This window comes from Poromitra crassiceps (genome assembly GCF_964638095.1).
Source record: "Poromitra crassiceps genome assembly, chromosome: 2".
Classification (NCBI taxonomy): Eukaryota; Metazoa; Chordata; class Actinopteri; order Beryciformes; family Melamphaidae; genus Poromitra; species Poromitra crassiceps.
In genome coordinates, this window is record NC_139624.1 from 109891057 (window position 1) to 109907174 (window position 16118).

The following is a 16118-nucleotide window of genomic DNA, read 5'->3' on the forward strand; positions in this document are numbered from 1 at the left end:
GAGGCCGGCGTCATGTCTGTAATGACATTTAAATCTGAGTGATAGATAGAAATCTCCCCGTGTTACCTCCGGCTTGGTCGGGCATGCATGCAGGCACAATTGGCTGTGTCTGCGGGTGGGAAGCCAGATTAAGCGTATGTGTCCGTCGCTGCACTAGTGCCTCCTCTGGTTGGTCAGGGCGCCTGTTCGGGGGGAGGGAGGGGAACTGGGAGCGTGATCCTCCCATGCGCTACGCCCTGACGGTGAAACTCCGAAAGAAAGCTGGCGACTGCTCATGTATCGGAGGAAGCATGTGTGCTAGCCTACAACTCCTGTCTACAACGCTACAACACTGATATGAAGGCTCTGTGCTGAAACGCGTCTGTTGACGTTGGTGTCTGACTCAGTGGCATGATATTAAATAACAAAAAACACATTTTGAGTGCTGGCTCCTTCTTCTATTAGTCTAACAACTCTCCCCAGATCAGCAGAGGGGGTGGAGCAACAGCTTAGCAGGGGGAATTGTCCAAGTTACAATTGGCGAGAAAACGTGTGGGAAAGCCGAGAAAGAAGGAACAAAAAATCTCACCTCTCCTCTTCTTTCTTCCAGGACGCCATCGGGTACCAGACGATCCGAGAAGCAGGCAGCGCTGACCAGTCGTGAGGAAAGAAGGGGAAAAGGTCTCATCAAGTGTCACCATGAGAGAGCCACCGCGTCTCCGGGGAGTCGGCTGCACCTTGCTCTCTGCTGCCCTCTGCTTGCTGACCCTGTTGCCTCAAAGTCTCCTGGGGAAGGCCGCGGCGATGGAAGAGGGGGAAGCTGGCAGCTCAGTGCGGCTGCAGCGGGTGAAGCGAGGCTGGGTGTGGAACCAATTCTTTGTCCTGGAGGAGTACACCGGGCTGGAACCACTGTACATTGGGAAGGTCCGTGCACACTACTAGACATACATGAACATACACACACAAACAGAAACACGTGCATAAAGCTACACACGAAAGACCATCGATACCGTATAGATTTTCCTGGCCTTGTACAAGCGCAGCCCACTCTCCAGGTCGACCTTAGACCTTTTCACCTTGTGCTGCAGAAGAATTTCAACTCTCAACTAACTTGCAATGTTCTGCAGCAGAGACCTATCCAGCAGATCTATAGGGAAGCGCAATGGGCTAGGGGTTATCTGCAGCCTGGCCAGAGCTAAGAGCATAGTAGAAAGGAAAGGAAAGGATCGGGGGTGGACAGTCAATTGCAAGCTAGGCAAGCTCCACTGCCTGAAAAAATAAAAATCCCAATTTAATCCCTGGATGCACTGGCTCTATACCACCATAGCCCCCCTTCTGTCCGCTTTGATCGGCAGCCAGACAATAATGATTGAGTTAATTGAGTCGAACCGTGGCTTCACTCAGTCAAGGCCTCTCCACAGAGGTAGATGGCACATCTACACACAACTGACATGTTGTGAAAAGACAGAACAGGCAGCGGGGAACACTCACAAAGGAAAAGACAGAGAACAGGCAGCGGGGGACACTCACAAAGGACTGCTTTGATCGCTCAGCCGCTTAAGTGGATTGAACATTTGATCGATAATCATAAACTCGGTCATCGCCGGCCGTAAGACACAACAATCCAGCAAACTGCAACAACAAGGTCTCTAAAACAATGCTTTTAGGTCTGTGTAGGTAAAGTGTAAGTCAGTGGTTCTCAAAGTGGGGTCCGAGGATCCCCAGGGGTCCTTGAGGGGGTTCCAGGGGGTCTCTATAATTCCATCCATAAGTAACACAATGACAGAATGTATGACTGTTTTGGTCACAGGTTTCATGCACTTTCTGTAATAAAACATCTAAAAACAAAAGTCTTATCGGATGGGCGACCCTGGGAGAAAATCATATCAAATGGGGGTCTGTGGTCTAATTTGTGAAAAAGTTAGTAAAAGTTTGAGAACCACTGGTCTAAGTGACAAAGCGGTCACATTTATGTGGTGCATTGTATGCATACATGTCAGATTTGAAATATAATAACTTCAATACGTGTCTTTTTATCACCTAATGACTAATAGCCTTCCACTGCGCTGAACTGAATCCATCAAACACCCTGTCAAAACGTGGATGTAAGCTCTCCCAATGCCCACATGTGAGGCCATTAAAATACTTTCTTTTCCCAAATGCCTGCAAATATGCTTTCCTAATCTGGAAATGTGTCTAAGAGGCTCTGATTCCAGACTTTGATTGAATTTGCTGTAGCCTTAATACTCTACACTGACTTTAAAATGCTGCTGTGGTAATCCCCTGATCCTCCGAAAATTCCCTTTGGGGATGTTACAAACCTGCCTAATTAGTGTTATGGAATAATTTTTTACTGCCAGGACTCGGGAATACAGAGGGAATGCTACATTCCCAGAAGTCATGTGTTCTGACTGGGGCGAATAATAACAAGTCCTAAGAGAGTGGAGCTATTGCAGCACATCTCTTGCAAAAACTGAACCGCATCGGTAGCATGAAAAATATCCACTGCAAAAAACATCCATCTTAACAAGTCATTAGTCTCATATTCAGCCTTCAAACCTTATTTTTGTTAAACTAAGAGAAAAGAGGTGAGCTAATTCCACTTGTTTCCACTGCAGTCTCAGGAAAGTTTAGAAATGAGTGTCATATTTTGAAACAAGTTCTTTACACAGTGACACTTGATTCTACAGAATTCTTGAAACAAATTGATTTGCATTGGAAACAAGTGAAACTAACCCCATTGGAAGATGTTTTCACTTATTTTAAGAACATTATAATTTTGGACTCAATCATGCACTAAACCAGTGGGGTCTGTCAGCAGGGACAGGGGTCCTTGAGGGGGGTGGGGTCCAGGGGGTCCCCAGCAAAAATTGGGGATAGTTTATTTTCTCTATAATACCATGCATAAGTAAGATGATGACAGAATGTATGACTATTTTGGTCACAGGTTTCATACACTTTCTGTAATAAAACATCTAAAAGCAAAAATCTTATGGGGACCATGGGACAAAATCGTATCAGATTGGGGTCTGTGGTCTAATATCCGTTTAGGGGTCCTTAACATGAAAAAGTTTGAGAACCACTGAACCACTAACGACTTGTGAAGATGGCGATTCTTTTTGCAGCGTCCGCCTTACCTCACCCACCTCTCCCTCTTCCCCATTTAGTGTTCCACCATTGACTTATTCTCAAGCGAGCACACACACACACACACACACTACCACCCCTACGCCCTCATCCCTCCAAGCCCTGAGTGAAATGAGTGATTCTGACAGGCCAGGCTACTAGCCAGAGAGCCACTCAGGACAGGAGGCATTGTTGGATATGACAGGGCACATAGAGAGAGATGTAGCCTGCCCCCTCTGTGCTAGCTGTTTCTCTCTCTCCAGCTCACCCTATACCTCGCCTTCCCTCTGCTGAGGCGCTGCAGACTTAGTATTCTGAGCCTTTGGGGACATCGGGGAGGCGGGCCGCCTGGGCTTTGGGCCGGGGCCGAGACCGAGCAGGTATAATTGATAGCCTGGGTGTCAAAGCACCTCCTTTCATTGGCTCGGGTGGAAAGGAGAGATCAGTGGAGGAGAAAGAGGATGAGGAGGAGAGGGATCGGCCTGAGATATATCACCACGAGACATGGGGCTGAAACCCACAATGGGCTGTTGATTAAAAAATCTATTCTGGGCTGAGCTGAGCTGAACCCAGAAGAAGCTTCGCAGGAGCGAGTGCAGGTGGGCACGTTGTCCAAAGAGATAGGAAAAGCTGTATATTGTCTGCTTCTCTGCAATGACAGCAGCTAAACTATCAGCGGAATAACAACAACGGCTGCTGTAGCTGCAAAGTTTCAGCAGCTCGACAACTTTAGCTTCGTCATTTCTCTCCTAGTTGCCGGGGACGAGGAAAGAAGTCTCGGCTCCCAGACGATTGGAGATCTCCGCCTACCAATCGTCTGGGAACTTCTTGTCAAAAATAGTAGTTTGAACGGCTGTGAGAAGGCCAATAACCAAACTCCATACTACGCCCCTTTGTCAAGTTACCCCCCATTATCCTCTGTAGTGAAACAAACTGGGGATACATTGGATCACTTTGTAACACGGAGAGAACTTTTTAAAACATTGAGAATGGATGTCCCGAGAAACATTAGGCTACATGATTCTGTTTTACCGTTTACAAGCACACGACTTCTGCATGTTACCGCCCCTTCTGCACGAAGGGCTGCCCTAAATTGGTTCTGCGATGCAGGTCTTTGTTTAAACTCTCAAATCGTTTCCTCCCAGTTTCAACAACAAAAGCTTTGGAGAAAGTTCTCAGTCTACTCTCTGTATAGTTGATCGGCGCAGATAGAGACTGGGACCTGAGTATACCAGGGACAAAGAAAGGAGCAATCTGAAGTACCTTGAAAGAAGAGTGTTTTAGAGTGGGCATTTTTTTTATAGTGGGCGGGGGGTTCGCGCGTGCAGCAGTGAGGGCTCGCTGTGCGCCTGTTGACTATGAGACCGACATCAATGTGGAGATTTAATTCCGCTCTGCCAGTGAAGGCAGCACATGCTCGTCATCATAGACACACCCTCTAAGGACAACATGAGGAGTGATTGCAGATCACGTGCTCATCATCATAGACACACCCTCTAAGGACAACATGAGGAGTGATTGCAGATCACGTGCTCATCATCATAGACACACCCTCTAAGGACAACATGAGGAGTGATTGCAGATCACGTGCTCATCATCATAGACACACCCTCTAAGGACAACATGAGGAGTGATTGCAGATCACGTGCTCATCATCATAGACACACCCTCTAAGGACAACATGAGGAGTGATTGCACATCACGTGCTCATCATCATAGACACACCCTCTAAGGACAACATGAGGAGTGATTGCACATCAACAGGCTGGTGTTTGTACTTCCAGGACACAAAGGACCTCTGATTGCACTGCAGGGTCCATGGCAACAACGAAAAGAATCAGGGAGCATGCTAAGATTAGATCTCTGCTCACAGCTATTAAGTTACACATGAGCACACATCACCTTTTTTGCAGAGTTAACTCACCCGTTGGTCCAATTAGGAAGGCATTTCATGACAATATGAATCCGTATCTGGGCAATATGTAATATATATTTCATATAAATAAATGTCCATTTTGCTGCCATTTACATGTAGCACTGATTGGCAACTCTATCCGCCTTATTTTTGAATGCCCCGCTGTAAAATGATTATGGGTGCAAGGTCCGGTCTAGAATGTGACTGACTTTCCACACTATAATAGCAGCTGGTTGTTAACGTTACTAACAGAGGGCGCTGGTACTGAGCGCATTTCCTCGTCAAACTCAACGGTGAAAAAGTTGGCTTGTCACAAAGAAATAACACTCGTTTGATGACTTATTTAAGAGAATGTAATTATGATATCTATCACATCCGCTAACCTGTTGCTCTTTGGTCTAAATTGTGTTTAGGGGTCCTTGACATGAAAAGAACCACTGCTCTAAACAACCGGTGTCACAAAGCTCTTTCCCAGGAAAAGTCCTCTAGTGCACAGGAAGTGATGCGCAGCAACAACAGCAGTGTGTTTGGAACACAGAAGAAGAACTGGGTAGTTATCATGAGCAGTGATTATACTGTAGCCACCATGGCTGAACAGAGAGAAGAGAAACTCAAACTGCACCCAAAAGAAAATCCAAGCTCCGCCCACACTGTTTGATTGACAGATGGCGTAGAAACACCACAGTGAAGAGTGTATGGCCCAATTCCAATCCGTCCCCTTACTGACTCACCCCCTTAGAGGCGCGTTCACGTGAAGGGAGTGAGGGCTTAGGGATGTCCCACGGTGAAATCGCAAAGTGAATGAATGAGGGCTCGGAGTGAGCCCTTTCTGCCCGCTTAACGTAAGGGAGCAGCTGTGGCCACTTACGGAAAGGGAATTGCCCACAATGCACAGCGTTGTGACGTATAAAACGGGGTTAGTCGCCAAGATAAATAGCCAAAGTCACAACCACTTCCGGCCTAAGAATACGAACCAATTAAGGGATTTCATGTGTCATTTTATTTTCTATAGACATTTCGTAAAATGCTAATAAGAATATTTTTACTTGGGAAAACCAAATTCGGCTATATTTAGATTCAGACTATATAACATTTGATGGGGAGAAATGCGGAGATTGAATTTCACCAGCCACTGTCAGCATGTGTGTGTGTGGGTGGGTGTGTGTGGCTGGCTGCATGTATGTGTTGTGGTTGTGTGGCAAATAAAGACAGGTTTGTCCATCCAGTTCTTCTTCTTCTAACATTTCACTGTGACCAAAACTAAACAAAAAAAAAATCAACCCAAATCTCACAGATAACCACTTTAAGAGATCATGAATAATGCATTTCAGGTGATGACTTTCATTTTCTGAAATGGTTTTTCAATTGTCCCTCTGTGCCCCTCGGCCCACAGCTGCACTCAGACATGGACAAAGGCGACGGCTCCATCAAGTACATCCTGTCGGGCGAGGGGGCGGGCACAACCTTCACCATCGACGACAGCACGGGGGACATCCACGCCATCCAGAGGCTGGACCGGGAAGTGAAGGCCCAGTACGCCCTGCGTGCCCAGGCACGCAACCGCCTCACGGACCGCCCTCTGGAGCCTGAGTCAGAGTTCATCGTCAAGATCCAGGACATCAATGACAATGAGCCCAGGTTCCTGGATGGACCCTACCAGGCCACCGTACCCGAGATGTCCAAAATAGGTAAGTGGAGGGGAGGAAGACAGACAGACAGACAGACAGACAGACAAATCCATATAACAGATAAAGGTACAAATGGACAGAGCATAATAAAACGTTGGTATGTTACGTTTCTGCAATCCACGGATAGCTACGTAGTTTCTGAACCAAAAATACCTCACATATCACGTGTATATTTACACCAAATAAATAAATCTGTCATCTTCTCTCTGTCTTTCTCCCCTCATTTTGTCTCTCTCCTCCCAACTTTCCCAAGGAACATCTGTGATCCAGCTAACTGCCACAGATGCTGATGACCCCACATATGGCAACAGTGCGCGTGTGGTCTACAGCATCCTGGAGGGACAGCCTTACTTCTCAGTGGACGCCAAGACCGGTAAGCTTGCTGCACACCCCAAAAGCTGATGGACCCCAAAACCACTCCCAACTGTAAACCTGTAAAACCTCTGTCATCTGTAACCAGGGAAACAAACTTGTAGTGGCAGATGGAATCCAAACTTTACTAGCCACTTGAATCACTTTATCAGCTAAATATGGTTTTGAAATAGAGAGCCGCAGGGATGACGTATTTTTGTAGTCAGAACGCGGAAGTCCCGGACTTCCTGGTTCTTCACTGTTTCTGTCTATGGGATTTTTGAATGGGTTTTTACCGCGATGCTTCAAATACGGTCTCTGGGCAACGCAAGATTAATCAAACGTGAACCAGAGTTCCGTCGGATAATCTTCACACATGAGGACCACTTTCATGAGTTTTGTAGATTGTTGTCTTTAGTGTCTTATAAGCCCATGCGGGCTGGGCACCCTGTGTGCATGACACTTGAATAAAAATATCTATCTATCTATCTATGTAGCATAAATGCGAGCCCTATAAGTAAAAAGCTCGAGCTAAACTAATCCAGAACTACACACTGTCGCATAGGCTTCCACGTCACGTCAGCACTCAACCTGGACTTTTGTTGATGTGTGCACTGATTACCCCGGGCTGAACGGGACTGAACCAGGTGAGGAAAAGAGAATTTCCGTGTTCGTCCTTTGAAGTGGTGACGTTATTGACGTATATATCTCCATCGACTCAACAGTGTAGTCTCATTTAGCCGTTTGCTAGCTAGCCGCCCTTTTAACGGCCCGTAAAAGCTTCAAAACTCGTAAAAGTGGTCCTCGTGTGTGAAGATGATATTACTAAACACTGGTTCGTGTTTGATTAAGCCAGCGTTGCCCAGAGAGATTATTAGAAGCATCGCGTCAAAAACCCATTCAAAACTCCCATAGGCAAAAGAACCAGGACTGTTAGCATCGATGATTTCCGGACTCGTTTCTGCGGCTCTCTATAGCTTTGAAGGAAAATTGATCCTGCCAAAGTGGCTGGGTAAATAGACCAACTCACCAGTTGGGTTGAAAGATATTGGCTTAAAATCAAATTGCGATTATTTAAGAGAATATTGCAGTTTCAAATTAAAATGTGATTCATTCATTCATTCACAAGTTTTTCATGTCATAGATTTTTAGAAATTTAAAATTGTTTAAAGAAAACAAGTAGGCTACAGATCCTGTACAGGACTGACTGACTCACCCGAAAATTACTCCTAATTACTAGTTACTAGAGTATACTAGTACTAGAGTATGATGAAAGGTTTTGATTCATGTACCAAAGATTACTTGCAGCTCTAAAACACCTTGTTCAGAAATCCTCTGCAATTTGGAAACAGGGTTACCACGTGTCTGGAAAGTACTTGAAAGTGCTTGAATTTAAAATATATATATTTAAGGACTTGAAAGTGCTTAGATTTATACTGTAAAGAGGTCCTTAAAAGTGCTTGGATTTAGCCTACTTGAATCTCTGAGTTTGAGCATTGTGCGCTCCGTCATCTCAAAATTCACCGATGATGCCATTTTATCCATCTGGAATACTGGGCCAAGCTTACCCATTCTTCCTATCTACAGTATCACTCTCTGCGTAGGCTACAAGCATACAGCTACAGTATTTGCTGAGCGATGCACTGTGTCATTGGCTCTTGTGCTCTCTCGTAGGCAGTCTTAGCTCAAATTATGTGGCTGGTCGCCTTGGTAACCATTGTTTTAACACGTATTACACTCATGTGAACATCTCTGTGGATTATTGGCCCGTAATTTTGAAATGATTTGTCATTGAAAAGTGCTTGTGTTAATTTCCCAGGCCGTAACACAGTCCACGCTTTAGGCCTCTGTGTGTGTACCAGGCTCTGTCCACGCCGTAACACAGTCCATGTTGTAGGCCTCTGTGTGTACCAGGCTGTGTCCACGCTGTAACACACCTGTGTGTACCAGGCTGTGTCCACGCTGTAACACAGTCCACACTTTAGGCCTCTGTGTGTACCAGGCTCTGTCCACGCCGTAACACAGTCCATGTTGTAGGCCTCTGTGTGTACCAGGCTGTGTCCACGGCGTAACACAGTCCACGCTTTAGGCCTCTGTGTGTGTGTGTACCAGGCTGTGTCCACGCCGTAACACAGTCCATGTTGTAGGCCTCTGTGTGTACCAGGCTGTGTCCACGGCGTAACACAGTCCACGCTTTAGGCCTCTGTGTGTGTGTGTACCAGGCTCTGTCCACGCCGTAACACAGTCCATGTTGTAGGCCTCTGTGTGTACCAGGCTGTGTCCACGGCGTAACACAGTCCACGCTTTAGGCCTCTGTGTGTATGTGTACCAGGCTCTGTCCACGCCGTAACACAGTCCATGTTGTAGGCCCCTGTGTGTACCAGGCTGTGTCCACGGCGTAACACAGTCCACACTTTAGGCCTCTGTGTGTACCAGGCTGTGTCCACGCTGTAACACAGTGCATGCTTCAGCCCCTGTGTGTACCAGGCTGTGTCCATGCTGTAACACAGTCCACACTTTAGGCCTCTGTGTGTACCAGGCTGTGTCCATGCTGTAACACAGTGCATGCTTCAGCCCCTGTGTGTACCAGGCTGTGTCCACGCCGTAACACAGTGCATGCTTCAGCCCCTGTGTGTACCAGGCTGTGTCCACACTGTAACACAGTGCATGCTTCAGCCCCTGTGTGTCACAGGCTGTGTCCACGCTGTAACACAGTGCATGCTTCAGCCCCTGTGTGTACCAGGCTGTGTCCACGCCGTAACACAGTGCATGCTTCAGCCCCTGTGTGTCCAGGCTGTGTCCACGCTGTAACACAGTGCATGCTTCAGCCCCTGTGTGTACCAGGCTGTGTCCACGCCGTAACACAGTGCATGCTTCAGCCCCTGTGTGTCCAGGCTGTGTCCACGCTGTAACACAGTGCATGCTTCAGCCCCTGTGTGTACCAGGCTGTGTCCACGCCGTAACACAGTGCATGCTTCAGCCCCTGTGTGTCCAGGCTGTGTCCACGCTGTAACACAGTGCATGCTTCAGCCCCTGTGTGTCACAGGCTGTGTCCACGCTGTAACACAGTGCATGCTTCAGCCCCTGTGTGTACCAGGCTGTGTCCACGCCGTAACACAGTGCATGCTTCAGCCCCTGTGTGTCCAGGCTGTGTCCACGCTGTAACACAGTGCATGCTTCAGCCCCTGTGTGTACCAGGCTGTGTCCACGCCGTAACACAGTGCATGCTTCAGCCCCTGTGTGTCCAGGCTGTGTCCACGCTGTAACACAGTGCATGCTTCAGCCCCTGTGTGTACCAGGCTGTGTCCACGCTGTAACACAGTGCATGCTTCAGCCCCTGTGTGTCCAGGCTGTGTCCACACTGTAACACAGTGCATGCTTCAGCCCCTGTGTGTCCAGGCTGTGTCCACGCTGTAACACAGTGCATGCTTCAGCCCCTGTGTGTACCAGGCTGTGTCCACACTGTAACACAGTGCATGCTTCAGCCCCTGTGTGTACCAGGCTGTGTCCACGCTGTAACACAGTGCATGCTTCAGCCCCTGTGTGTACCAGGCTGTGTCCACGCTGTAACACAGTGCATGCTTCAGCCCCTGTGTGTAGCAGGGAAGTGCCCTGCATGGCTCCTGTTTGAAGTGCGGGACTCTTCTTGTTAAAAGTTTAAATATTTCTCACTTCTGGCTCCCGGTGCTCTGAGCATTAAAACACACAAAGATCTAACTGTGTGACCTTTCCATTGAAAATAGCTAGAGAAAGAGGCAGACAGCTCTATCTGTGAAACACTCTTAACCAAAAAACTGCAGCGTGCTCCTGGCGGCGCGGGGGGCAGGCGGCTAGGGGGCCGTACTGTAGCAGAAAGCTCACAGGTTCGATCCATCAAAATGTGTCCATTAGCTATGTGTCTTGTCAGTGTTCTTCAGCAAAATTAAGCTTTTACCTGCTAAATGTCTAAAACATGAACTTCTAAAGGCCCAATTATACTCAACGTTTAAGACGGAGACGGAGACGGACAGAGCCTTCTGTCCGTACTCTGCGTTAATTTCGTCCGTTTTCTGTCCGTCATCTGAAAGCTTACGGATACGCATGAAACGGAGGAAAACCACATACACACTCATACATTTGACTCTCTACTGCCCACTGGTGGATGTATTGCTTAACATGATACCAACGTGAAAGACGCATGGAAGTATGTGGGCAGTGACGATTACACCGTTTGAAACGGACGCCCTTATTTACGGATGAAAATGGAGTATAATTGGGCCTTAATTGGGCATTTACAACACCAACAACTCAAGGCACCAGTTCCCATCAAGCCATTTATTTAGTAACACCCCGAAACATGGGCTGTTTACCACAGCAGATGTGCCCGTAAACGGCATCAAAACATGAAGGAAGTGGTAAAACCGTAAAACCCGCCTTTTGTTTAAAGGGGCCATATTATGCATTTCTTAATTTTGTATCATATATATGTTGTTACAATCTTGGATGGTCATATTAAACATGGGCTAAGCTTCAAATAAATATGTGAAAGTGTTTTAATGTTACCCCCATGAACCCCCCCTCGCGCCTATGAACTCTCGTAGACGAGATGACATGGATTTATGCTGATTTTGTGCGAGAACCATAGTTCTAGTGACGTCAGTAAGGACTTGTTACCATGGTGATGCCAACTTTGCCAAGCTTAGCCCGGGCCCGCGGCGCGAGCGCCCTGCCCCTCCCTTACCTGTTCTGACATTCCAGTAGACTGCCGCGACAGTGTGGGATTTCTGCATTCTGGCCTCATTTCAATCTAGTATTAAACATACTATTGGTTCATGTTGGAATAAAAATACTGCTTTTATCGATAAATATGCACCATTACTACTACAAAATGAAAAAATAATTTTGAAAAAGACCGAAATAACAACTTAAATCGATCTCTGTTTAGAGGGGGGAAATCAGCGTCAGGCTGCTTGGAGGAAAACGGCACACCAAACAAATCGTCACTCCTCGCCTTTGATCTCCAAGGCTGTGAGGAGTGAGGACGCTGTGTCTGCTGCAGCCAAACGTGCAGTGTCCCCTCCGTCTCCCTCTCCCTCTCTCTCCGTCTCTCTCTCTCTCTCTCTCTCTCTCTCTCTCTGCTGTTTTTGTTTGCAGTGGTTCTCAACGTGGGGTCCGGGTCCTCTGTCTGGGCAGAGGTTTGCGCAAACAGATTTTCACCCCGCTGCTCGCCTGGAGTATTTCGGAGGGTGGGGGTTCTTAAAGGGACAGGACCTAAACAGAGCGTTTCAGACAGAGGCTGAACTGAAGCGGGCAGTGAGAGCCAGTACAAGATAAACTGAGTTTTTTAAACTATGAATGATGCAATAAGTTACTCTACTGGAGGTCAACAATAAAATAATAATACATTATGTTAGCAAAATATGGGCCCTTTAATATGATTGGCTGCCTGGATCATCAACAGTATCGTTTTTGGCCCTCTGTAAGGTAAACAGATCATGGTAAATGGTCAATAGTAAATGGACTGCATTCATATAGCGCTTTTATCCAAAGTGCTTTACAATGTGCCTACATTCACCCATTCACACACCGAAGGCGGCAAGCTGCCACGCAGGGTGCTGGCACAGCCATCGGGAGCAATTTGGGCTTCAGTGTCTTGCCCAAGGACACTTTGACATGCGAACTGGAGGAGCCGGGGATCGAACCACCGACCTTCTTTCTGATTGGTGGATGACCCGCTCTACCTCCTGAGCCACAGCCGCCCCAGATCACTCAACATTATACTCGATATGATCATGGAAAAAGATATAACCAAATTGTCAAAATCATATCTAACAATAACAATAGGGTCAGACTTGGGTACTAGAGACAACATCTCATCATCAAATGGGGGTCTGTGGCCCTAATGTGGACTAAATGGGGGCATTGATATGGAAAAGATTGAGAATCACTGATCTAAAGAACTCTTTCTGTCATTAGGTTCACCTAGAGTATAATCTTAATATAATCAATATTCTAAATAGAACAGAATACAAGACATACAATTCATGTTTTTCTCAACAACAATATACTGTATACCTTTGCTTTGAAACCCAAAGGTTAATAGACCCCTTATACAGCTGTCAACATTGGAGCTGCGCGCGCATCCTGTAGGCAAAAAGCCGTGAGCCCAGCATTGACAGACACAGAGAGCTGTGTAAAAGCCCCGCTGCCAGGACTGCTCTGTGCCCATCTGTGACACACAGTTAGATTTTAGTTTTAAAATGCAGTTCTCGGCTTACTACCACAGCTTATCGCCTAGTGATAAGCAATGTTATGCATCGCAATTAACGTTGGTTAATGGGATATGTCTTACAGACCCATACGCATTGGCACCGTCAATGGATAAAAGACAAGAAGAATTGGCCAAGCCTAGACTGGCCAGCAATACATAGCGTAGATAATTATTCTGTAACTTGCAAAGATATATTGTTATGTTGATAATGCACACAACTCAATAATGACATAATGTAACGTTACTTGGTTGTTAACTAACCGAGCGAATTGGCTGAGCAGCCTACAGCTACAGGCAGCTTACCTGATTATGAAATGAGCACTACAAAGTCGGGCATTTTTAATGATATCCCCGTTCCAATCAGTTCAACTCAATAATTACATTATTTAACGTTACTTGGTTGTTAACTAACCGAGCGATGTGGCTGTTACTAGCAGCCTACAGCTACAGCTTACCTGATATGAAATAAGCGAGCACTGCAAAGTCGGGCATTTTTAATGATTTCCTCTTTCGGCTTGCAACCAAAGACGCCTACGGTTAGCATTAAAAGGAGTATGAGTTGACGGGATTCGGTAAAACTTTAGTCCTTGCTTTGTTGATAGTGTAACAGACTGTTCAGTGTTGTGTTCTATTGCGTGTGTGCGAGGCTGTGTATGTTCCCTCGAGTTGCCGTAGAACAGGATATGTGGGGAGAAGCTTGTTATAACGTTACAGCCTGGCTCTATCGTTTATTATTTTATTAACCAAGTGTGAATAGGCGGACCCGAATACTCTGCTACAATAGCTTTCCGATTCTGGCATTCCACTGCACAACACGAAGACATGTCTAGCTCGTCTCGTTTTCCAGCCACTGGAAAACTACTTGCCAGGGCTGCGCAGAGTCTGTCTTTCTGCATCCGTCATGCGCATCGACACTGCGTGATGTGAGTGTGACGTAGTCGTATAAGGGGTCTATATATTGTGACTTGGGGTGACCAGGACCAAAAGACTTGTTGCGTAACACTCTTGCCCCCCCCTCTTTTTTTAACCTTTTGTCCAGTCCGCTGCAAGTGTTGACATTCCAGGAAACCATCGCTCTGACACATGACCCTAATCTGTGTCACCAGCTCCCAGGGCACTGACCTTTCATTAACCCTCCCTCTCTCTCTCTCTCTCCCTCTCCTCAGGCCTGGTGTGTGTGTCCCTGGCAGACATGAACCGGGAGACCAGGGAGAACTACACGGTGGTGATCCAGGCCAAGGACATGGGGGGTCAGCTGGGGGGGCTGGCGGGGACCACCACGATCAACATCACCCTCTCCGACATCAATGACAACCCGCCCATGTTCGACCAGAGTAAGAGACCAACCTCACTTCCCCTTTTGTGTTATTCTTGTTTGATTCAATGGCTGAAGAAGGGAACACAACTGAAGAGAGTAGCCTGCTAAAACCGTACTGATCACGTGAACTCACATTCTGTTTTGTTCTGCTTGATCACTCTGGCCTCCAGCCCGCCCCCAGCAATTTCCAGAAATTACAAAGTCCACGGGCCAATCAGGGACCTGCCTTGGATTTGACAATGAAACCAGCCACTCAGGGACGCCACTGGCAAAGCAGTAATGGCGGCTCCCAAATCAGTGAGCGGTAACATTAATGTTAGTAGAGTAAACAGTGGAGTTATTGCAGAAATAGACTCAATAACAACACTTAAACAAGAACAATAACAACACTTAAACAAGAACAAGAGTATAGGCTTATGTGCCAGTGGAGTTTCTCAGGGGAAAATATATTTTTGACATTCTTCCGAGTGGGTTTGGTTTGGATTTGGCGACGCCAATTGGCTGAAGGAGTTGTCTGTCAAGGCAAGTACTCCCGCCCACTCGAATCGATGTGGGCAGCTGGAAGTCCAGACTGATGCGTAACGTGAAACAGGATGTAAGGTGAGGTCATGTGATAAGGATAGTCTTACCAGGCTACAGATGTGGTCAAATGTGGGACATCTGCAACATCTGTATGACATTTTGGTTGGTGCTTTTATCCAAAGCGACACACGCACAGACAGCACCATGAAAGCCTGCTTTGTAAGTGTGGGTGGCCCAGCTGGGAGTCAAAGCCCTCACCTCCCCACAGACATTGCTGCTGTCAAGTTCTGCTCATATCTCTCTTCTCTGCAAATGTCCAACTCCCTGTCTGCATATCTTTGTCTCTCTCTTGTATTTAAACTGCCTTAATTTTGTCATCATTCTTGTTACGCTGATGATGGCTAAAAAGGCTGAAACGTGTATGTTTCTTTGCCCCATTAACAAGAAAGGTTGAGTGTCGTTTTTTTCCCCCTTTCTGACTCCCTGTCTCTGCCTCAGCCACCAGCCTCCATGCCGCCATCTCCCCCCGGCCGGCTTTATCCTTAAATTCCTCCAGTCGCCCCATGCTGTCTCTTTGATTACCCCCATGTCTGCTGCCCTCGTTAGCCTTTTCTCCAGGTCAAGCTGAGCTGTCCACGGACATCTCAGCCTGGTTAACGGGTGGCTCACCCCTAGACAAAGAAAACACCCGCCACCCACTCCCACTCCCATGCCTCCTCCCCCAATTAGTGGCATCACGTAGCCTGAGCTTGAATGGGATGTGAGGAGCTTGAGGGGATGTGAGGAGCTTGAGGGAGTCCCCTCTGACAGGCGCAGTGTGGGAGCATTTCGCTCACGACTGTGGGGAGAGCCACAAATTGGGCAGCTGTCACCTCGCTTTGAGGTTAATCGGCAGACGAAACTCAAGCTGACCCAGGAGACGGCAGATAACCTGATTGCCACGTTAGTTTAGGCCTGCCGGAGCAGAGA

The 16118-nt window shown here is 47.1% G+C and overlaps 1 protein-coding gene across 1 annotated transcript in view; it reads left to right on the top strand.

Moving 5' to 3' along the window:
• Window positions 1-678: 678 nt before the first annotated feature.
• The window catches only part of LOC310771269 (cadherin-20-like), a gene marked incomplete at its 5' end in the record, with an annotated part of 44354 nt that continues 28914 nt past the window's right edge, over window positions 679-16118 (top strand). Inside the window, 4 exons of the mRNA XM_083631897.1 lie at window positions 679-903; window positions 6414-6708; window positions 6962-7081; window positions 14476-14643. Coding sequence (XP_083488023.1) covers window positions 679-903; window positions 6414-6708; window positions 6962-7081; window positions 14476-14643 — 808 coding nt within the window. The remainder of the gene's footprint in view (window positions 904-6413; window positions 6709-6961; window positions 7082-14475; window positions 14644-16118) is intronic.